A 24,559-nucleotide genomic window follows, 5' to 3' on the forward strand; every position below is an offset into this window, starting at 1 on the left:
TTGGAGAACTTTTTAAATTCAATGTGTTTGTCATTTTTTTAAGTCTGTAACTGTTTTTTAGAGAAAATGGAGCTAAGGAAAGGAGTGTATTTGATAATAAAAGTTTCTTATTCTACTAATCAGATTTCAGTTGATGAAATGTCATCCAGTATTTGTGCAGTAGTAAAAACATTATTTTGATCTTGGTGTCAAGACAAAGGTAGGAAGGAGAGAGGAAAAGGAAACAATGAAAAGAGAAAGGAGGGGCTTCCCTGGTGGCACAGTGGTTGAGAGTCCGCCTGCCGATGCAGGGGACACAGGTTCGTGCCCCGGTCCGGGAAGATCCCACATGCCGCGGAGCGGCTGGGCCCGTGAGCCATGGCCGCTGAGCCTGTGCGTCCGGAGCCTGTGCTCCGCAAAGGGAGAGGCCACAGTAATGAGAGGCCTGCGTACCGCCAAAAAAAAAAAAAAAAAAAAAAAAAAAAAAGAGAGAGAGAGAAAGGAAAAGAGGATTTGTCTTAAAATTGGGTTTGAATCGAGCCGTATATATACCTAGGAGACCATTATGGAGTTTGAGCCCCAACTGGATATAGAGTAAATGAAAAAATAGAATGGAGGATAGACTGTGGCACAATCTATATGACAATTCTGTTTTGCTCCTAATAAACACTCTACTCATTTGATAGCATTTTTATTAACCTAATTCTTTATAACCTCTAAGACCTAATATTCATATGTAGATTATATAAATCACCATTTTAAGACTTTATTTTGGAAAAATACTCAAATTTGATTTTAAAGTGATTTGAATATTCAGGTTTGTAAGGAGAAAATGTTTCCAGTGATTATATCATCTCTATGCATGTGCAATTTAATATAATACCTACTAAGTACAAGGCATTCAACACAGTCATTTAATCAGTGATTACTATTCTCACATAGGAGATAAAGGTCTCAGTTTGTAAACCACTGGCTATGGAGGTGGGAAAAAGATCTCTGATTACCCCCCAAGGGAGTCAAATAAAGCACCCCCGTATCAAAAGCAAAGTTTTAAGTTTAGTATGCCTCTGGTTTCGGATCATAAAAAAAACTTTGGCCTTGGGAATCAGATATGTCTGTTTAATGCTAGCTCTTTCACTTTCATGCACTAGGTGTGTAACCTTGGACAAATTACCTATCTTCTCTCAACCTTCCTTTCTCTATCTGTAAAATGGAGTTAATGAGCCACAGAGACTCATTAGCATCAAATGCAGTGAGCTGTGAAAGTCCTAGAACAGTCCCTGACAAAGTAGACAATCAGGAAATGTTACAAGATAGTAAGAATAACTTTGCAATGGTGTGGCATAATGTCAGCAGCTTTTCCTGTTGAAGGGAAGCATTTTCTGTATGAGAAGAAAGTTTCCTCAAAAAATAAGATATTATTTAATGTGCTGCTTTTGTCAATTTGGCAAAGGTTAAACTTACAAAATATCCAGAAATTTCTAATCATTGCAAGTTAGCCTATCACGTCATCAAGGCCATTATGATATGAATTTAAAGTAGAATTGCAAAGTTGAATGAAATTTCACTTCTGGTTTGCTCCAGTCCTCCAGATAGACTTAGTTTAAAATCAGAGAAGACTTTTGGATAGACCATGTTGTAAGGTTTTCATCTGGATTTTTAAATAGGACAGTTATACAACTTGAATAGCCACTGACTCCACTTAATCTCTCACTTTTCATAATCCTCACATTAACGTTATCCATAGAAATACATAGAGTAGTATATTATTGTGATTCAAAGTTCCTCAAAAATGTGTGTTCCATTCCCCAGCTAGAAGTTTCTTTGCAAACGTAGCCTCTATGTGTGTATGTGTCCCTGTTAAAGAAACTAGTATTGAAATACAAGATTATACAATATTAGCATCTTACCTTCCTGTCATTTGTGCTCCCCACGATTTGGAGAAAAGCAGAAAACTGGTATTCTGTGTCTGAATCTACTCTAGCAATGAAAATGAAAGGAAATCACATCCTCAAACTTGAGGAAGGATAGTATGCAGATTGTGAAAAATCCTTCAACTGTCCCGTTTTACACAGTCTCCTGCCCAATGTTGAAGCCTATTTTCAAATGGAATTGTTGAGGTTTAAAAATATATAGTTTAAGGGAAGTGGAAAAGCCACTTGGTCCATTGTCTCCTAAATGCGTTAAAAATATTCCCTTTCTAAGGCATCTTGAAGAAGCATGCAAATTACAAGGCTTGTGAGAACCACTGTTGAAAAAGACTGTGCGGTATCTTCATGTGATGTTTGCGACAATTGCTGGAGGTAACTACTGCCCACTTTCCTTCAGCATCATTTCAGAAGATCAGCTAAAAATGCTGTTAACTATAAGAGACTCAAGCTGTCAAAATCTATTAAAGTGACATACCGTTAATGCTAGCTCAACCTAAAAAGCAATCATCCTGTAATGAAATGCTTTATAGAAACTCAGGAAAGCTAGGAAATTCATGCTTCTCTACTAAATTAGCCAGTATTTGAGAGCCATGGTGGTGTGGTATAGAAATGGTAATTTGACTCCCTGCAGTGGCTTAGTAATGGCCCCTTCATAGTTATCCATAGATGTGTGTGCTTTTGTGAATATGTCTTAGAGACCTAGAAATGACTTTCCTCCAAAAGCGGGGGAAGAGTTTGGAAGAAGCAGATGTGGGTAAAAAGAAGGGAAGTTTATTTTCCTTAGTCACCTCCCAAATTTGTTGCTAGTATATAAAGACATAGAAATCAACACACTCTCATACACACACACACACACACACACACACACACACACAACACACACACACTTTAAACTGAGGCATGTCTATGAAGAGCATCTTTACAGTGACTTTATTTTTCAAATGGGAGCAGCAAGCACTGAACCCAGTGCAACTGTCCTCACAACAGGATAGTCATAACCCCCTTTCTGTCCATGGGCATCAAGTCTTTATTTGAGGGGAAAAGACTAGATGATATTGACATGACTGTAAATGAGGACCAGAATGAGATACTGCAGTACTTTACATCCTTCTGATAGTCGATAATGAAGCGCTATCACACTATACAAAAGTCACATTGGAGGAAAATAAAAGCTAGCATGCTCTCCTGACAATTTATAATTTCACCAACTTCATAGACTTCATCTCATCAGATTATTAGAGCCCTGCTCAGAGGGATCAATCATTGAGGAGTTCCTAAGTGTGAAGAAAATGATTGGAAAGTATTTTCTGTTTACCCCACATGAAAGTAAGAAATAAAAGGGAATCTTCTTTAAGAGCAGAAACTTCATGACCCAAGGATATTAATGTTTCAGTTCTCAGATCAGAGATGGCTCTACACTTAGGCAGATGTACTGTCATCCAGAAAACACTATTTAAAGAGAGCCTTAACACTCTGGAATCATTTGCCCACTGCCCACCTTAACTCCATCCTTCCTCCTTTCTGCCTTGAAATTCCCTTCATTAAGAAGACACTTAAACTCTGGAAGCTTGCTATGAAATATGCTTCCTGGGAGAATATTATGAACTTTGCTTTAAGTGCAGATTGGTTCATCAGATTACTTAGCTAACACTTGTAGCTCTGATACGATAAAATATAGTTAAATTTCACTGAAGAAAGAGAAAATACATGTGAATTGATATTATAATTTTGACTTCCTTACAACTGTGTTCAAAGATCTCTATTATCTGGCTTTAGTTTATATTTCTAACCTTTTTTCCCATTTTTTCCTTTCACGTTGTATTCTGACTCTTCCCTATATAAACGTCACTTTTCTACACCTGTGACTCTGCTCATTTCTGAAGCCCTCACAGATGTCACATCCTTGATAATTTGTCCATTGATAGATGAGATAACTTGAGACAGCTATTCACAGTAAAGATTTTAGCTCCAATGTATGGTTTCGAGTAGTTCTCAAGTAACAAATTACAGTGTGCATAAGAATCACCTGGAGTGCTAGCCAAAGCTGGAGATTTTGCAGCTCCACCTCAAAGATTCTGATTTGGTAGTTCTGTGAGAACTACCAAACTCCCAGAATATGCATTGTTAATAAGTCCACTAGGTGATTCCAATGCAGGTAATTCCAGGACCTCTTTTCAAGACAGTGTTCTAATAACCTTTCTCCTTTGCTTTTTAAATTTCTGGCAAAAGACTTCCCAGAAAACATTTTTTAAAATGAAATTGTTATTAAAAATTATTAATTCCCAGAATTCCATTCCAAAAATGCTAGAGTACAGACATTTTTATCTATCTTCCTAGCTAGATTGAAAGTATTTAGATGGAAGATAGCTAAATGTGGGTTAATGAAATTGCTGTTAATTACTTTTTGAGAAAATGTAGGAATCCCAAGAACATGCTATAATTTGCATCACTTTTGTACTGCCTCTACCAGCTCTGTAGTTAAAGAGTAACAAAACAACCATTTATGAAAGGGCAGGTTTAAGATGAAAATAATTCTTTTGCAAAACTCAGGAAACAGTATCAGAGCCTGCGAACTGTGCGCTTCCAACTGGAGAATCCTGTATTTGTAATAAATTCCTTTTGCTCTGGATGAGTTCTGCATTTTCAATGAGGTTAACTTGGCAACATTCTAGTTGATTTTAATAAAAATAGCTGCTTTGAGGACAGGGAGCTGAGGTTGCCAATTTTACAGCTGCCTTTGCACGATTACTCTTACACCTCCTTCAGGGCTACTTAGAACCAGTAAGCAAATTAAGTGTATCGATTGCAATTTTGTTGGTCTAACCCCCTCTTTTTTTTTTTTTTTTTTTCCTTAAGGAATAAACTTGATTCCTTTCAGTATGTGTCTGTTCAGAGTGATCTCTTTTCTTTTCAGCCATAACACAAAGACAACATCATGGCTGGATCCACGACTTGCGAAAAAGGCTAAACCTCCAGAAGAATGCAAAGAAAATGGTAGGTTATTTAAGTTTTTATGGTGTTTCGGCATTGCACTTTGAGAATATGTGTGTTTCTTAAGAGAGGGTCTTGTCTAAAGAAGCCATAATCTGATTGAGACAATTTTAAAGCTGTAATATTTAATGCCCAGATAGGAGAAAGAATTAACTCGGCATTTCAGCAGTGCCATGTGGTTTTCCTTTTTCTCTCTGAGGGGACTGTGCTGGACATCACAGCTCTGTCATCTCTGTGGGTTCTCTTTGACTCCTGGCCTGACTTCCCACCACCTACTAGGGAGTTTTTGTTTGCAATATGTCTCTCTGAGGACTCTGATCTTTTCATTGGAATTAAATATGGTGTATAGAGAAAAGTATTGTGGCACTATAAGTAATATTTTATTTTTGTGTTTTGAGGTATAGCATTCTTCTAGTTATTAAGGAATTGGTGATATAAAGATTTATATGTATGGCTCCTTTCCTTTAATCAAACATTTAAATACAACAATTAATTGCATGAATGTGCTGGGTTATCTTTAGTATTTTCCAGTTCCCAATGTAATGATGTTAATTTGCTTAAAAATTGACTGTTTTCATCTATGTGAAGAGTTTTTAAAAATAGTTTTGAGGATTAGATGAAAGTAAACCTTGTTTTTAAATTAGTAAATTATATAAATGAAGTGTTACTGATGATACTTACAAGTTTTTTTAACATTGAGTTTAATGTTAAAAAAGTACTTATAATTCGTCTAAAATGATAAATAGCGTATACTCCTGATGATTCATTATTTGACCACATTCACAGCCTTTATCTGATCAAATTATTAGAGCCTTGTTCAGAGGCATCTATCATTGAAGAGCTCTAAAAGTGAGGAAAGTGATGAGGAGTGTTTAAACTTTTAAAAAAGTTTTTAGAAAGTCAACTTTTTAAAAAGTCTATAACTGTAAAAGTCCTTTTTTTTTTAATGGTAATTCTATCTTTCTCAGACAATATCAAGATAATATTGTTCATTCCTATGTTATAAGGTAACTGTTCACAAGCTGGTTATACAACTGAGCTAAATAAAAAATCAGTTTACTGGCTATATGTACATATTTGAATGCATAAATGTCTAATTTTTATCACTACATATAATTTTATATTCATAGCTATGTCTGTATGCCTTCTGTATAAAAGTATAGCTATATGTGTGTGAATCTTTTACAATTATTTTGTGACCTGAGACTTTTGACCACAATTAGGTTACATTTCATTGGCACTAATAAGACATATGTTGCAAATTATGATAGGTTATAAATTAAAATGACCTGAGCTGCTATATCTGGGAGTTATGATTTACTGATGCCACAGATATAAAAACTTATATATATATATATACACTAATTAAAATGAATTCAGTGATTTTGCAATTCTGTACCTGTTGAACTTCTCAGCTGTCTTGTACATTTGAGTTGTTCTTTTCATTATAAAAGGCTATTAAAGTCAAATTTTAAAATCCTGGGAGAGATGTAGGTTTAACATTTTGCGTAACTGTTACATTTCAATGTTATCAGTTTTTCCCATATCTGTACTCATCTGTCTTCTCAGCATGGTAGATGGTAGATGCCTAAAATATGATAGCAGTACCTGTGAATTCATGTGATATTAAAAAATGAGTCCTAGAATACAGTCTAATAGCTCAGAGTGATTTATAACTGGTTAATTACTATTTTTCTTTTTCTACAAAATAAGTAGATTTTGTTTCATATGTTACTGGAGTATTTTAGAATGTAAACTAACATCTAGTTAGAATGCTATTGTTCCAGGCACATATTTTAAGTTTTCTTACCAAGAAAAGTGCTTTTTGGTCATACTGTTACTTCTGTTTTATTTTTCTTTAAATAGCATAGATTAAAACTGCTTGTTTAAAATGTTGGATGTTAATGGATTGCTATTGAGCCTACTAGTTAAGACAGGCTTCTTTATATCTGTCACAGGTCAGCACAGATCAAAAAAGTTAGTAGTTTTCTGAATGCTGAAATATGTATAAAATGTGTATAAAAATTGGAGAGGCTTAAGATGATAATATCTTTCACTAGCAAAGATTTATCCTTCTTCCACCACGGAGAGAGAGTGGAGGCTAATTACCTTAATCCAATCAGAGCTGAGCCAACATGAGGTTGGGTTGAGCTTTGGTGAGACCCAGTCTACCTCTGGTTTGCTTTTGTTCTTAGGGTGTTTGCCCACCCAGAGTTTCAACTAATAGCCTATTGTAGGTCAGCAAATATTTTCTATAAAGGGTCAGGTAGTAAATATTTTAGGCTTTGGTCACCCAGTTTCTTCGCAACTACTCGTTGTATAAAAGTGACCAAAGTCAATATATAAATAAAGGGTATAGATATATTTCAATAAAACATTGCTCATAGACACAGAAATTTGAGTTTCATGAATTAAAATATTATTCTTCTTTTGATTTTTTTTCTCAGTCATTTAAAATTATATAAACTGTTCTTAGCTCTTGGACCATACACAACATAGGAGCAGGCTGGACTCGGTCCGAGGATGAATGTGGAGCCTCGGTCCGAGGCTCCATGTGGAGCCTGCGCCTGGGCAGGTCTTGAAAACCAATATTTAAAAAATATTTTCCTTCTCAGTAATGCAAGACTACCAAAAATCTGTGGTGCTTTTCAGGGGTTTTAGCTTAGTTTTTTGCCTCCAGACCTTGCATCTTCTGAATTTGACAGATGTCATCATGGAATGATTGGCATGTGTTAGAGCTTTGTCAGTCCCTCAAGACTCTGCAACAGTCTGCTGGGTTCTCTCAACCCCAGTGATGGCCTTCATCCCAGGCCAAGTCTGGATTCTTTCCACAGCCCAGAATCAACAAAAATCATCTACAACATTCCTCCCTTACCTCTCCAGGATTCTTTCCTCTTCAGATTCTTAGACCATTTTAGATCTGTTGTTTTAGCAGTTCTCTGATTCCTGTGTATTGTTTATTTGTTATATTTGATCTAGATTTTCTATGTGTTCTCTTAACCTGCTCACTTCATCCTACCTGGAAGCAGAAATTTTAGTGCAGTAATTTTAAAATTGTACATTTAAGACTTTACTGGGTTGCATGCCATAAATTCTTTATTATCATTATAATCATACTTAATCCCTCAAGATTGAATTCCATGTTATGTATGTGTGCATACTATTATGAAGGTACATGTGTGTGTATGTAGCTATGGATCTGTAAATGTATGCTTCTTCAGTTCTGTTTACATAGATACTTGAAGGTAATTACTTAGTCACCTATAATAAGATGAAGTCAAGTAAAAGAGAGATGGAAGGAGGTATCAACTGATTTAAATTATTCTTGGGTGAGAGAAGAAACTAGCAAATGTTTTCTCATTGGCATCAAGGAGGGAAAAGCCACCATGGATGGCTCAGTACAAATACTTATTAAACAACTACTTATTCTGTTGACACTAAAGCAATCATTTTGCTTTTTTGTTTGAAGGATAACACAGCTACTAAACATAAAAACATACTTCCTTCTCTCAAAATATGGTTGAAAATAGTAAAGTCATTGTGTTCTGTGCATTTGTCACAGCTCTGTGCATTTTTGTAATTTAAGCACCAGTCTACATGGCAGAAAAAAGTCTCCACCTACTACAAGACTCTAATATTAGGATTTGGGGGAGTGCTGTTTAAGCCAATATAGTCTTTTACAAAATGCAACAGAAATAACAGTTAACTATTAAATAATGTGGATGCAAGATTGGTTGAACTGTATATAAAGCACCATCATATTGTCTCCAGTCCTGAGAATCAGCGCTGTGATGTTTGTCTGAGATATTTCCAATCATAAACATCCCAGTAGTGACACACTCCACATGAATCACTGAATTAGGGTCAATATCAAAAGTGATTCAATCCCGGTAGGACTCTTTATAGAGTTGAAAAGTGACTAAAATCAGTAGGACTACAGTATTATATTCAGGAGAGGAAATTATGTAGGATTTGTAGTCAGGGAAAACTGTATTCCAAATCCAAATCTGTGGGCTTTTAGGCAGGTGCTTAATCTCTGGGAGCCTCGGTTTTCTTACCTGTAAATGGAAACGATATCTATTTCGTGCACATTTAGCTTCACAAACAAGAAGGGCAGAGTTTGTTGCACCATAGGCTCTAAATAACTGCTTCTTTACTTTCATTCGAGTATGCTCTGAGCCAACAAATTAGTCTCATAGAAGACAACGGGGAAGAAATTCAGAATGGTTGGCCTACCTTAAGAGCCTTTAATTTCTCTAGGGTGTCCTGAAGAGGTAGAAAAAAACAAACCCATGTAGGCAAAACTTATCCAGCTAGCTAATTCCAGCCTAATATTAATAGATTGGAGGTTCCCCCCCCCTCAATTCTGTTAAACTAGCTCTAAATTTCACAGAGTTATAATTAGAGCTGTATGAATTGAGTGACATCATTTCTGTATTCAGTATCTATGAATTGTAAGTGAGTTGTTTCATGTTACCATAGGAAAGAAAAATCACATAATCTTAACCTTTTTACCTACATGAAAACTGCATTTCAACTTGCATTAACTAAAGCTTTGAACTATTACTTAATCTATCTTAAAAAAAAAAAGCTATGTCCGAAATGCTCATGAACAAAGATAGCATAAACTTTGTTTAATAATATTTATTAAATGGATTTTTTCCAAGATAAGGAGGTTACCTTTCTAAAATAATAGAAAACGCTAATTAATTTCAGGTCATTTCTTTTTTTTTTTTTTTTTTTAGGTCATTTCTTAAGTGAGTTTTACAGAAATGACAGAAAGATTTGGACATGCATACTTTTATTTTCATAGTTCAAATTCTTTTTCTAGACTACATAATTTATTTCCCTTATATAGGGACTTTGGCCTACTTTCTCATTAAGTTTGTATTGATAATTAGAGCTCCTAATTTCTCAAGATTAAATATGATCAAATTAATATATCCCTTAAATATTTGTTTTTCTAATCTGATAAAACTGCTAAGATTATATTTGTAAAGTGTCTTGAAATTTTTTCACTAGGAAGAATTAATAAAAAACAGACTCTAAAAATATTAACTATTCAAGTACTAAAACTTTAAAGTTGAAAAGATTCATTTATATGCAAATATTGAAATCCTAATGTTTAACTATTATGAACAAACTAATTTGTGTATTTTGTTTCTATACTGATATTTTGAATGTTTTTTGTAAAAAAATGAGGAAATTTAAAATAGCTTAGCAGAAGCAGTTAGTTCTTATTTCACTAACTGGTAATTATTTGTGTTACAGTAAGTCCTCTACATATGAACGAGTTCCGTTCTGAGAGTGCGTTTGTAAGACCAATTTGTTTGTAAGTCCAACAAAGTTAGCCTAGGTACCCAACTAACACAATCGGCTATATAGTACTATACTGTGATAGGTTTATAATACTTTTCACAGAACTAATACATTAAAAAACAAACACAAAACATAAAGAAAACATTTTAAATCTTACAGTACAGTACCTTGAAAAGTACAGTAGTAAAGTACAACAGCTGGCATACAGGGGCTGGCATCGAGTGAACAGGCAAGAAGAGTTACTGACTGGAGGAGGGAGAGGAGATGGGAGATGGTAGAGCTGAAGGATCGGCAGCAGTAGGAGATGGAAGGCGAGCTGCAATTTCACTCTCGACTGACGTTGATGGCACAGGTTCTGGTTCCTTGCTGGATTCAATTCTGTCTACCCTCTTGAAAATTGATCCAGTGATGTCTGGATAGTAGCTCTTTTTTTCTCATCATAGATGACACAGTAGCACTAGATTGCATTCTGAATGGCTGCTACAACCTTCATGTACTGTTCTACGTTCAGGTCCTGTGCCTCAAAAACTAACAGTGCCTCCTCCGATAAAGAAAAACCCCTTGCCATTTCCTGTGTCATGAATCTCTTTCGTTCTTCAGTTACTTCTGCTTCCTCTTGTCTTTCTTCGTCCTTTCCTTGGGCCTCCAGTTCCATCAGGTCTTCATTAGTAAGCTCCTCATGTTGCATAGCAAGGAGTTTAATGTTATAAGAATGAGTGACATCTACCATCTTTTCACCTCGCTCCACTCTCTCAGTTATTTTCAGTTTTGTTTCCATCGTCATTGCTTGGCACTTCTTAGCAGTACCAGCTACATCACCACTGCTTTTATGCTTGCTTCCAGACATCCTGGGCTTGAAATAAAGATACTGTACTACTGTACTCTATATAGTACTATACAGTAAAGTACACAAAAGCACAGCCACTTGTAGAGGACGCAAACACATGACAATGTGCACCAGACATGTGAACTAACTTATGTGATTGGACATGCAAATGCAAGTTCGCATCTTTGAAAGTTTGCAACTTGAAGGTTCGTATGTAGGGGACTTACTGTAGTCATGATTTTCTATAGCAGCACTTTGAGATATGCTTTATCCAATAATATAGCGCCCTTTCCATGATTTCAGCTCAAGAGTACTAAGAAAAAACAATATTTTAGGAATATAAATCTTTTGGTGAGGAAATAATATTAATCCAAAATAAATCATATAGGATGGATATTGCACTGTTGTGCACAGGTACCAGATTCTGGGTTGTTACTCGCTGTCATTTGTTCTAATTGGTCCCATTCTATTCTGATGGGTTGGTGTCCAAACAATTAAAGCTGTTAAATATTTGGAATATCTTTCCTTCACTAATTGTTAATCTGTTTCCCTTCTACCTATTAATGTTTACTTTAGCTATAAAGGAGTACCTACAGAAGGATTATGAAATTTTGTCCTCCTTCAGTTCTTGATGTCTCAACTTACATTTATGCTTAGGAATAAGTTGTGTCTTATCCTTACTCTTTAATGCACACAAGTTTAAAAATAATATTGACATCATTGAATCTGTTCTACACAGTAGCAAAATTACTTTAAATTTTTTCAAAGATGACTTTTTTTAAAGCATTATAAATCCACAGGAAATAACAAAAGGATTACAGGGAGGTCCCAAACACCCTTCATGAAGCCTCCCCGACGTTAACATCTTGTATATATATAATACAATATCAAAATCAGGAAATTGACATTGGTACAATGAACAGAACTTATTCAGACTTCACCAGTTATACAAGTGGTCGTTTGTGTTTGTGTTTGTGTGTGTGTGTGTAGTTCTATACAATTATATCACATGTGTAGCTCCACATAACTATAAACACAATAAAGATACATTACTACGAGGCTCCCTTATCTACCAGTTTGTAGCCATATACATGTCCTCCCACTGCACAAACCTTAGCCACTAATCTATTCTTCATTTCAATTACTTGGTTATTTCAAATGTGTTATACAATAGAATCATACAGTGTGTAAACTTTTGAGATTGCTTTTTCCACTCAATTTAATTACGTTGAAATCCATTCAAGTGTGTGTCTCAGTGGTTTGCTACTTTTTATGTACCAATGTTTGTCTAAGCATTTACCCACTGAAGGACACCTGGATTGTTTCCAGTTTTTAGCTAATACAAATAAAACTACAATAGACACTAGTATACAGGTTTTTGCATGAACATAGGTTTAATTTCTCTGGGATAAGTGACCAAGAGTGCAATTGCTAGATTATTATAGAAAGTGCATCTTTAGTTTTAGAATAAACTACCAAACTATTTTCCAGAGTGCCTGTACTCTTCTTTTGTACCTCCCCACCAGCAGTGAAGGAGTGATCCAGTTTTTCTGCATACTTGTTAGCATTTGGTGTTACGACTATTTTTTATTTTAGCCATTTTGATAGGTGTGTAATGATATTGTATTGTGGTTTTAATTTGTATTTCCCTAATGGCTAATGATATTGAACATATTTTCATGTGATTATTTGTCATTTATATGTCCTTCTCAGAGTAAGTCTGGTCATGTCTTTTGACCAATTTTTAATTAGACTCTTTTTTTAATTCAGTTTTGAGAATTCTTTATGTGTTCTAGATAGAAGTCCCTCTATCATATATGTTCTTTACAAACATTATCTCCCAGTCTGTAATTGGTCTTTCCATCCTCTTCACAGGGTTTTTTGCAGAGAAAATGTTTTTAATTTCAATAAAGTCTAATTTATCACATTTTCCTTTTATGAACCATGTTTCTGATAACAAGTGTAAGGACTCTTCACCTAGCCCTAGATGCCAAAGAGTTTCTCATGTTTTTTTCCTAAATTGTATAGTTTTACATTTAAGCCTGTGGTCTATGTTTACTTAATTTTTTATAAGGTGTAAGGTTTAGGTTAAGGTTCAGTTTTTTCCCTGTGAATATCCAGTTACTCTAGCACCATTTGTATAACAGGCTATCCTCTCTCCATTGGATTGTGAATGCAACTTTGTCATAAATCAGTGGGTTCCACTGGTCTATGGGTCTATCTCTGTGCCAGTAACACACTCTCTTGATTCCTGTAGGTCTGTGGTAAGCCTTAATATTAGGGAGAATGATGCTCCCTAGTTTATTCTTTTCTAGGAAGAGAGAAGGAGAGAAAGAGAAAGGAGTTTAGTTAATCAGGAAGAGATAACAATTCTGAACTTGTATGCATGCTTGTATGTATAGCTTCAAGTTATACAGAGAGGGGGAAAAAATGACAAATCTGAAAAAAAGAATTTGAAGAATTCACTATTAGAGTGTATGATTGAGTGCACCTCTCTTACTACTCAATATATTAAACACAGAAAAATAAGAAGAAAGATTTGAATAACAGAAAAGGTATTCTTGATCTAAAAGTTTTAACGAATGGAGAATACCCTTCTCAAGCATACATAGTACTTTATGAACATTGAATACATAGTAGTCCATAGAGTAGGTCTTTACAAAATTTAAAGATGACATTCCTATATTACAGAAAACTTTAATTATATATCAATAAAAAGAAAAATAATCTCCATAATAGGAAATTTTAAAACATTAAAAAATGTTTCCACCTTCATTGGGGTATAGCTGACAAATGAAATTGTGTCAGTTTAAGGCATGAGGTATGATGATTTGATACACATATATATTGTGAAATGATTAACACAATTTAGTTAATACATCCATCAACTCACATGGTTACCTTTTTGTGTCTCTGTGGTGAGAACATTGAAGATATACTCTCTTAGCAACTTTCAAGTATATGATACAGTGCTATTAACTGTAGTCACTATGCTGTACATTAGATCCTCAGAACTTACTCATCTTATAACTGTAAGTTTCTTTCTTTTGACCACTATCAACTGATTATCCCCCATTCCCCAGCCCCTGGCAACAACCATCCTGCTGTTTCTATGACTTCAGGTTTTTAGGATTTCACATATAAGTGAGATCATATAGTAATTGTCTTTCTCTGACTTATTTCACTTAGCATAGTGCCCTCAAGGTCTGTGCATGTTGTCGCAAATGGCAGGATTTCCTTCTTTTCTATGTCTTAATAATATACCATTTATTTATATCTTATTTTCTTTATCCATTCATTGATCAATGGATACTTAGGTTGTTTCCATATCTTGGCTATTGTGAATAAAGTTGTGGTGAACATGGGAATTCAGATATCTCTTTGAGGTTATAATTTAATTTCCTTCAGATATATATGCAGAAGTGGGAGTTCAGGATCATGTAGTAGTTCTATTTTTAATTTTTTGAGGAACCTCCATAGTGGCTGCACCAATTTACCAGTAGTGCACAAGGGTTTCCTTTTGAAGATCTCTTGTCTTTTTGATAGTAGCCATTCTGACAGATGTGAGATGATATTTCCTTGTGGTTCTGATTTGCATTTCCCTGATGATTAATGATGTTGAGAACCTTTTCATGTACCTGTTAGTCATGTATGTGTCTTCTTTGGAAATATGTCTGTTCAGGTCCTTTGCCCATTTTTAAATTAGATTTTTTTTTTTTTGCTAGTTGTACAAGTCCCTTATATATTTTAGATATTAATCCCTTTCCAGGTAAATGTTCTGCAAATGTTTTCTGCCATTTTATAGATTGCATTTTTATTACGCTGATTTTTTTCAGTGCAGATGTTTTCCCACTTGTTTAGTTTTGCTTTTGTTGCTTGTTCTTTTATTGTCATTTCCAAAAAGTATTGCTGAGATCAGTGTCAAAGAACTTTGTCCATGTGTTTTCTTCTAGGATTTTTATGGCTTCACGTCTTAGATTTGAGTCTTTAAGATGTTTCAAGTTAATTTTTGTGAGTGGTGTAAGATAGAGGTCCAATTTCATTTTTTGAATGTGAATATCCAGTTTTCCCAACATGAATTGTTGAAGAGACTGTCCTTTCCCCATTGAGTATTCTTAGCTCCTTTATCAAGTACTATTTGACCGTAAATGAAAAGGTTTACTTCTGGGCTCCTTTTTAAAATTAATTAATCAATCAATTTTTGGCTGCATTGGGTCTTCACTGCCATGCATGATCTCTCTCTAGTTGCAGTGAGCGGGGGCTTCTCTTCGTTGTGGTGCGGGCTTCTCATTGTGGTGGCTTCTCTTCTTGTGGAGCACATGCTCTAGGCTGTGAGCATCAGTAGTTCTGGCATGTGGGCTCAGTAGTTGTGGCTCGTGGGCTCTAGAGCACAGGCTCAGTAGTTGTGGCTCGTGGGCTCTAGAGCACAGGCTCAGTAGTTGTGGCACATGGGCTAAGTTGCTCCATGGCATGTGGGATCTTCCCAGACCAGGGCTCAAACCCGTGTTCCCTGCATTGGCAGGTGGATTCTTAACCACTGCATCACCAGGGAAGTCCTATTTCTGGGCTGTTGATTCTATTCCATTTGTCAATGTGTCTGTTTTTATGCCAGTACCGTACTGTTTTGATTACTTTAGCTTTGCAATATAGTTTGAAGTCAAGAGGAAGTGTGATGCCTCCACCTTTGTTTTTCCCTCCTCTGGATTTCTTTGACTATTTGGTATCTTTTGTGCTTCCATAGAAATTTTACAGTTGTTTTTTTCTATTCTGTGAAAAATTCCATTGGAACTTTATTAGAGATTGCATTGAATCTATAGATGGTTTTACGTAACTGGACATTTTAACAATACTAATTCATCAAATCCATCAAGATGAGATATTTTTCGATTTATATGTGCCTCTTCAATGTCTTTCATCAATGTCTTATAGTTTCAATTGTACACATCTTTTACCTCCTTAAATTTATTCCTTAATATTTTTTTGATGCTATTGTAAATGGGATTTTTTTGTTTTTCATATAGTTTTTTGTTGCACAGAAATGAAACTAATTTTTATTTGTTATTTTTCTATCCTACAAATTTATTGAATTCTTTGACTGGTTCTAACAAGTTTTTGGTGGAGTCTAGGATTTTCTATATATAAGATTATATCATTTGCAAACACAGACCATTTTACTACTTTCTTTCTGATTTATATGCCATTTATTTCTTTTTCTTGCCTAACTGCTGTGTCTAGGACTTAGAGTACTATGTTAAATGAAATGGTGAGAATGGGTGCCTATGTATTGTTCCTGATCTTAGAGGAAAAACTTTTAACCTTCACCCTTGAGTATGATGTTAGCTGTGAGCTTGTCAAAAATGTTTTTTTGTATTGAAGTATGTTCCTTCTATGCCCAGTTTGTTGAAGCTTTTTATCATGAAGGGATGTTGAATTTTGTCACATTATTTTTGTGCATTGATTGAGATAATCATATAGTTTTTATTTTTCATTCTATTAATGTACTATATCATATTTATTGATTTATGTATGTTGAACCGTCCTTGCATCCCAGTAATAAATCCCACTTGATCACGGTGTATGATCCTTTTAATATGCTGTTGAATTCAGTTTGCTAGTATTTTGTTGAGAATTTTTCCATCTATCGTTATTAGGAATATTGACCTGTAATTTTCTTTTTTTTTTTTTTTTTTGTCTTGTAATTTTTTTTCCAGTGTCCTTAACTGGCTTTGGGATCAGGGTAATGCGGGTCTCATAAATTGAGTTTGGAAGTGTTTGCTCATCTTCAGTATTTTGGAGAAGTTTGAGGATAATTGGTATTAATTCTTCTTTAAATGTTCGGTAGAATTCACTCATGAAGCTATCTGGTCTTGAGCTTTACTTTGTTGGGAGGTTTTTGATTACTCATTCAATCTCCTTGTTATTTGTCTGTTCAGATCTATTTATTTATAATTAAGTCTTGATAAATTGTATGTTTCTAGGAACTTACTCATTTCTTCTAGGTTATCCAATCTATGGTATATAATTGTTTGTAGTAGTCTTTCCTGAAATTTTTTGATCTCTGTAGTATCAGTTGTAATATCTTCTCTTTCAGTTCTGATTTTGAGTATTTGCTTTTCTTTCGTAGTCTAGCTAAAGGTTTATCAATTTTATGTATCATTTCATAAAACCTATTCTTAGTTTTCTTGATGTTTCTCTTATTTTTCTAGTCTCTTATTTCATTTATTTCTCATCTGTGTATTTTCTTTACTTCTGTTAACTTTGGACTTAGTTTGTTCTTACATTTCTGCTTCCTTGAGATGTAAAATTAGGTTGCTTACTTGGGATTTCATTCTTCTTAATATAGGTTTTGATTACTATAAATTTCCCTCTTAGTATTTCTTTTGCTGCATCCCATAAGTTTTGGTATTTTGTGTTTCTATTTTCAGTTGTTTCAAGATTTGTTTTTTTAACATCTTTATTGGAGTATAATTGCTTTACAATGTTGTGTTAGTTCCTCCTGTATAAGAAAATGAATCAGCTATATGTATACATATATCCCCATATCCCCTCCCTCTGTTTCTCCCTCCCACCCTCCCTATCCCACCCCTCTAGGTGGTCACAAAGCACCAAGCTGATCTCCCCATGCAATGCAGCTGCTTCCCACTAGCTATATATTTTACATTTGGTAGTGTACATATTTCCATGCTGCTCTCTCACTTCATCCCAGCTTACCCTTCCCCCTCCTTGTGGCCTCAAGTCCATTCTCTACATCTGTGTCTTTATTCCTGTCCTGCCCCTAGGTTCATGAGGACCACTTTTTTTTTATTCCATTTATATGCGTTAGCATACGGTATTTGTTTTTCTCTTTCTGACTTACTTCACTCTGTATGACAGTCTCTAGGTCCATCCACCTCATTACAAATAAGTCAATTTCGATTCTTTTTGTGGCTGAGTAATATTCCTTTGTATATACGTGCCACATCTTCTTTATCCATTCATCTGTGGATGGACACTTAGGTTGCTTCCATGTCCTTGCTGTTGTAAGTAGTGCTGCAGTGAACAATGTGGTGCATGACTCTCTTTGAATTATGGTTTTCTCAGCGTATATGCCCAGTACTGGGATTGCTGGGTCATAGGGTAGTTCTACTTTTAGTTTTTTAAGGAACCTCTGTATTGTTCTCCATAGTGGCTGTATCAATTTACATTCCAACCAACAGTGCAAGAGGGTTCCCTTTTCTCCACACCCTCTCCAGAATTTATTGTTTGTAGATTTTTTGATGATGGCCATTCTAACTGGAGTAAGGTGATACCTCATTGTAGTGTTGAGTTTTATATTTGTAATATAGTCTGATTTGCATTTCTCTAATGATTAGTGATGTTGAGCATCCTTTCATGTGTTTGTTGGCAATCTGTATATCTTCTTTGGAAAAATGTCTGTTTAGTTCTTCTGCCTATTTGGGGATTGGGTTGTTTGCTTTTTTAACATTGAGCTGCATGAGCTGCTTATATATTTTGGAGATTAATCCTTTGTCAGTTGCTTCATTTGCAAATATTTTCTCCCATTCTGAGGGTTGTCTTTTCATCTTGTTTATGGTTTCCTTTGCTGTGAAAAAAAGCTTTTAAGTTTCATTAGGTCCCATTTGTTTATTTTTGGTTTTATTTCTATTTCTCTAGGAAGTGGGTCAAAAAGTATATTGCTGTGATTTATGTCATAGAGTGTTCTGCCTATGTTTGCTTCTGAGAGTTTTATAGTGTCTGGCCTTACATTTAGGTCTTGAATCCATTTTGAGTTTATTTTTGTGTATGTTGTTAGGAAGTGTTCTAATTTCATTCTCTTACATGTAGCTGTCCAGTTTTCCCAGCACCACTTATTGAAGAGGCTGTCTTTTCTCCACTGTATATTCTTGCTTCCTTTATCAAATATAAGGTGACCATATGTGTGTGGATTTTTCTCTGGGCTTTCTGTCCTGTTCCATTGATCTATATTTCTGTTATTGTGCCAGTACCATACTGTCTTGATGACTGTAGCTTTGTAATATAGCCTGAAGTCAGGGAGCCTGATTCCTCCAGCTCCATTTTTCGTTCTCAAGATTGCTTTGGCTATTTGGGGTCTTTTGTGTTTCCATACAAATTGTGAAATTTTTTGTTCCAGTTCTATGAAAAATGCCATTGGTAGTTTGATAGGGATTGCATTGAATCTGTAGATTGCTTTGGGTAGTATAGTCATTTTCACTCAAGATTTCTTTTTGATTTCTTCTTTGACCCATTGGTTTGTCAGGAGTGTGTTGTTTAATTTTCACTGATCCATGAATTTTTCAGTTTTTCTCCTCTTACTGGTTTCTAGTTTTATTACATTGTGGTCAGAAAAGATAATTGGTATTATTTCAGTATTCTTACACGATCTAAGACTTATTTTGTGACCTAACATAATGATCTATTCTAGAGAATGTTCCATGTACATGTGAGAAAAATGTGTATTCTGCTGCTGTTAGATGAAATGTTCTGCATATCTAAGTCCATTGATTCTAAGGTATAGTTGAAGTCAAATGTTTTGTTATTAATATTCTATCTGTATGATCTGTCCCTTCTTGAGAGTGGGGTATTGAAGTCCCCTACCATTACTGTATTATTGTCTATTTCCCACTTCAGACCTGCATTTGCTTAATATATTTAGGTTCTCCAATATTGAATGCCTGTATATTTATGCAGTTGTATATCCTCTTGATTAACTGACCTCTTTATCATTATATAATGACCTTCTTTGTCTCTTGTTAAACTTTTTAAATTAAAGTCTATTTCGTCTGGTGTAAGTGTAGCTGCCCCTGCTCTCTTTTGGTTTTCCCTTGGATGGAATAGCTTTTCCCATCCATTCACCTTGAGCCCATGTGTCCTTAAAGCTGAATTGAGTGTCTTTTAGGCAACATATAGTTGGGTCTTGTTTTTTTATCCATTCAGGCACTCTATATCTTTTGATTAGAGAATTTAATCTATTTACATTTAAAGTAATTATTGGTAGGTAAAGACTTAACTCATGCCATCTTATTGTTTTCTGACCATTTTGTATTTCCATTGTTTCTTTCTCCCTCTCTTGCTGTCTTCCATTATGAACTGATGATGTTCAGTCGAGGTACGCTTTGATTCATTTTTTTTAATCTTTCATGTGTCTCCTATAGGTTTTTGCTTCATGGTTACCATGAGGGTTACATGAAATATTTTATAGATGTAAGTCTATTTTAATCTGATGACAGCATAACTTCAATCAATACAAAAACTCTAGGGCTTCCCTGGTGGCACAGTGGTTGAGCATCTGCCTGCCAGTGGAGGGGACGTGGGTTTGTGCCCTGGTCTGGGAAGATCCCACTTGCCACGGAGCGGCTGGGCCTGTGAGCCATGGCCGCTGAGCCTGCGCGTCCGGAGCCTGTGCTCCGCACCGGGAGAGGCCACGGCAGTGAGAGGCCCGCGTAACACAAAACAAAACAAACAAACAAACAGAAAAAGCCTCTATACTTTTACTCCTCCCCCACATTTTATGTTTTTGATCTCACAACTTATCTTTTTTTGTAGTGTATCCATTAACAAATTATTGTAGTTAGAGTTATTTTTAATGCTTTTGTCCTTTTACTTTATATTATAATTAAGTGGTTAACTCAGCATCATATTATAGTATTAGACTATTCTGAATTTAACTATATACTTACCTTTACCAGTGTGTTGTACAGTATACTTTCATTTGTTTTCATGTTACGAATTGGCATCCTTAAATTTCAGCTTGAAGAACTCCTTTCAGCATTTCTTTTAGGTGTATCAGTGATTTACTCCCTCAGCTTTTGTTTGGTTGGGAAAGTCTTTATCTTGCCTTCATTTCTGAAGGACAACTTTGTCAGGTAAAGTATTCCTGGTTGGCACTTTTTTCATTCAGTACTTTGAATATATCATCCCATTTTCTTTTTCCTTGCAAAGTTTCTACTGAGAAATACACATATAGTCTTATGGAGATTCACTTGTATGTAAAGATGTTTTTCGCTTGCTGCTTTTAAATTCTGTTTGATTTTAGGTAGCATATAGTTGGGTCAATCTTTTAAAATCCATCCTGTGTCTTTTAATTGGTATATTTAGAACATTTACATTTTAACTGATTACTGATATTTTCGGGATTAAATCTGCCATTTTACTATTTGTTTTATGTAGTTCTTGTTCTTTTACTCTTTCCTAGTCTCCCTATGGGATACCTGAATATTTTTCTCTTTTTTAGTCTTCCTATGAGTTACTTGAACTTCAAGATTCTATACTGATTTACTTATAGTGTATCTTTCATAGTGGTTGGATTGAATGTTACAATAATGTGTAACTTATTACAGTCTAATAGTATTGACATGTTACTACTATGAGTAAAGTATAGAAATCTTATTTCTAATTATGTCCCTTTAGCCTCTCCACTTTTTAAATATATTTGTATTAGCATTTCATCTACATACATTGAATACTACATAAAATGTTGCTATTATTTTTGTTTTAACTATCAAATACAATTTAAGAAACTCTTTAAGAGAATAATGTATCATATTTTTCCCTATGTTTATCCATTCCATTGATCTTTTCTTCTTGAAGTTCTGAGCTTTCTCCTGATTTCACTTACTTAGCCATTCTTTAAGGGTATGTCTGCTAATGACAAATTAGGTTTCTTTTTTCTTTAATCTGAAAAATATCTTTATTACCCTTCATTCATACAGAATATGAAATGTGTGCCACTTCCTTATGGCCCCCATAGTTTCAGATGAGAAATCTACTGTCATTTGAATTTGTGTTCCCCTCTAGATACTATGGCACTTTTCTTAGCTGTTTTTAAGACTTTTTTATCTTTCATTTTCAGAAGTTATGATGTGTCTTGGTGTGGCTTTCTGTTACTTATTGGTTTAAGCAGATTCGTGAATCTATAGGTTTATGTATTTTGCCATGTTCGGGAAATCCTTTGACATAAATTTTTAAAATATTTTTTTAAATTCCCTGATCTTTTTATCCTCTGCTTCTGGAACTTTGATGATAGAAATGTCAGTAGTGTCTTTGTTACTGTTCTACAAGTCCCTATGGCACTGTTCTTGTCATTTTTAGTATTTTTGTTCATATTGAGTAAATTCTGTTGCTCTGTCTTCAATTTCACTATTCTATCCTCTGTTAAATTCACTCTGCTACTGAATCCCCTCGGTGAGGTTTTAATTTCTTAATATGTTTTTTTTTTTTTTTGGCCACACCACATGACATGTGGAAGTTTACTTTCCCGACCAGGGATCAAACCTGTGCCCCCTGCATTGGAAGCATGGAGTCTTAATCACTGGACTGTCAGGGAAGTCTCAGATTTTAATTTCTATTGTTTTGTGTTGTTTTTTACCCCACTCTATGGCTTACATTTGGTTCTTTTTTTATATAATTTCCATTTATTTCCTAAAATTTAAAAAAAAATTTCATTTGTTTCAGGGGAATTGACAATTTCTTGTTGAAGCAATTTTATGATGGATATTTTAAAATCTTTGACAGATAATTCCAATAATTGATTCAACTTTTTATTAGAATCAGTTGCTTGTCTCTTCTTATCCAGTTTGTGATTTTCCTGCTTATTGGTACGATTAATTTTATTTGACTTTACCCTGAACAGACTTTATATGGACTTTTAAAAATAGACACTTAAAATAAAATATTTTATTTTAGTAAGAAGTGTCCTGGTTTAAATTTGATGTGTAGATACTGGCCCATTTTGTAGGCTGTGGTTGCAAATGCAAGATAATTTTCAGAGACCTTGTGGTGCTATTTTATTTTATTTATTTATTTATTTTGTTTTGTTTTGTTTTGTTTTGTTTAACATCTTTATTGGAGTATCATTGCTTTACAATGGTGTGTTAGTTTCTGCTTTATAACAAAGTGAATCAGTTATACATATACATATGTCCCCATATCTCTTCCCTCTTTCATCTCCCTCCCTCCCACCCTCCCTATTCCAGCCCTCTAGGTGGTCACAAAGCACCAAGCTGATCTCCCTGTGCTATGTGGCTACTTCCCACTAGCTATCTGTTTTACTTTGGTAGTATATATATGTCCATGCTACTCTCTCACTTTGTCCCAGCTTACCCTTCCCCCTCCCCATATCCTCAAGTCCATTCTCTAGTAGGTCTGCATCTTTATTCCCGTCTTGCCCCTAGGTTCTTCTGACCATTTTTTTTTTTTTTAACATTCCATATATATGTGTTAGCATACAGTATTTGTTTTTCTTTCTGACTTACTTCACTCTCTATGACAGTCTCTAGGTCCATCCACCTCACTACAAATAACTCAGTTTCATTCATTTTCGTGGCTGAGTAATATTCCATTGTATATATGTGCCACATCTTCTTTATCAATTCATCTGTGGATGGGCACTTAGGTTGCTTCCATGTCCTGGCTATTGTAAATAGAGCTGCAATGAACATTTTGGTACATGACTCTTTTTGAATTATGGTTTTCTCAGGGTATATGCCCAGTAGTGGGATTGCTGGGTTGTATGGTAGTTCTATTTTTAGTTTTTTAAGGAACCTCTGTACTGTTCTCCATAGTGGCTGTATCAATTTACATTCTCACCAACAGTGCAAGAGGGTTCCCTTTTCTCCACACCCTCTCCAGAAATTGCTATGGTATTTTAATCAGCTTGGTTCCTACTTGAGAGTTCCTGACTGATCCCTGCTGGTGCCATCTGCAAGGTGTGAAAGGCTCTTCGCTGAGTTGCCTATTGTCACTTGTAAGGATGTGGAATTCTGGATGTGTGGGATAGAAAGTGTTACCCCTTGTCTGTATTCCCTGCCCACCTGGTAATGGCAGGTGTAGGGCAGGGGATGGATAACCTACTTGGGATCCACTGATGTTATCACTGCAAGTGTATTAGGCCACCATTCCTGATGGGGGATGTATTGGTCTTTCTGGGTTCAATGATGCCACAAAGGGCCTCACCACTTGGCTGTGGGTAGATATTGGAAATAAGGCTGCCCTCACGTCCCTGCTGGGCTTTCCTTTTCCCGATCCTTAGGCAAGAGAGAGTAGGTTTTTCTCATTTGTTTGCTTGCTTCTTTGTTTGTATGTACCTACTGGTATTTCTGGTTTATGGCCTGACCCCAGTCTAAGATATGTAAGAAGTAAAAGGGAAACCCTTGGAACTCACTGTGGTATCATCCTTCAAATCCTGAGTTACCTAACCTTTCTACCAATCTACCTTTTTCTTTCCACATTTCCAGTTTTTTTATGATTATCTCTTTAATTATTTCCAGGATATTTGGAGGGGAGAACAGAGAAAAGTGAGTATATACTGTCTTGTCTGGGACCACATGTCTAAATATGACTTTTGATACCAAATGATAGCAGTGCTTTAAAGCTTGAGACTATTTTTCCATACATTCTTTCTGTTGCATCTACCAACACTCTGTAAGGTAGGTAGAGATTTTTAACATCAATTTTTTTAGATAATGATGCTGTAGTCAAAAGATTTTAAGGGCTTTATCCAATATGAGTATAGAGA

General features: G+C 35.2%; 1 protein-coding gene across 1 annotated transcript in view; it reads left to right on the forward strand.

Moving 5' to 3' along the window:
* Positions 1 to 5,748, forward strand: part of LOC103083447 (membrane-associated guanylate kinase, WW and PDZ domain-containing protein 2-like) — a 288,742-nt gene extending 282,994 nt beyond the window's left edge. The window contains exons 5-6 of the mRNA XM_007467045.1: positions 4,825 to 4,904; positions 5,648 to 5,748. Of these exons, the coding sequence (XP_007467107.1) occupies positions 4,825 to 4,904; positions 5,648 to 5,748 (181 nt within the window). The remainder of the gene's footprint in view (positions 1 to 4,824; positions 4,905 to 5,647) is intronic.
* The last annotated feature ends 18,811 nt before the right edge of the window (positions 5,749 to 24,559 follow it).

This window comes from Lipotes vexillifer, unplaced genomic scaffold (genome assembly GCF_000442215.2).
Source record: "Lipotes vexillifer unplaced genomic scaffold, Lipotes_vexillifer_v1.1 scaffold247, whole genome shotgun sequence".
NCBI classification, from domain to species: Eukaryota; Metazoa; Chordata; class Mammalia; order Artiodactyla; family Lipotidae; genus Lipotes; species Lipotes vexillifer.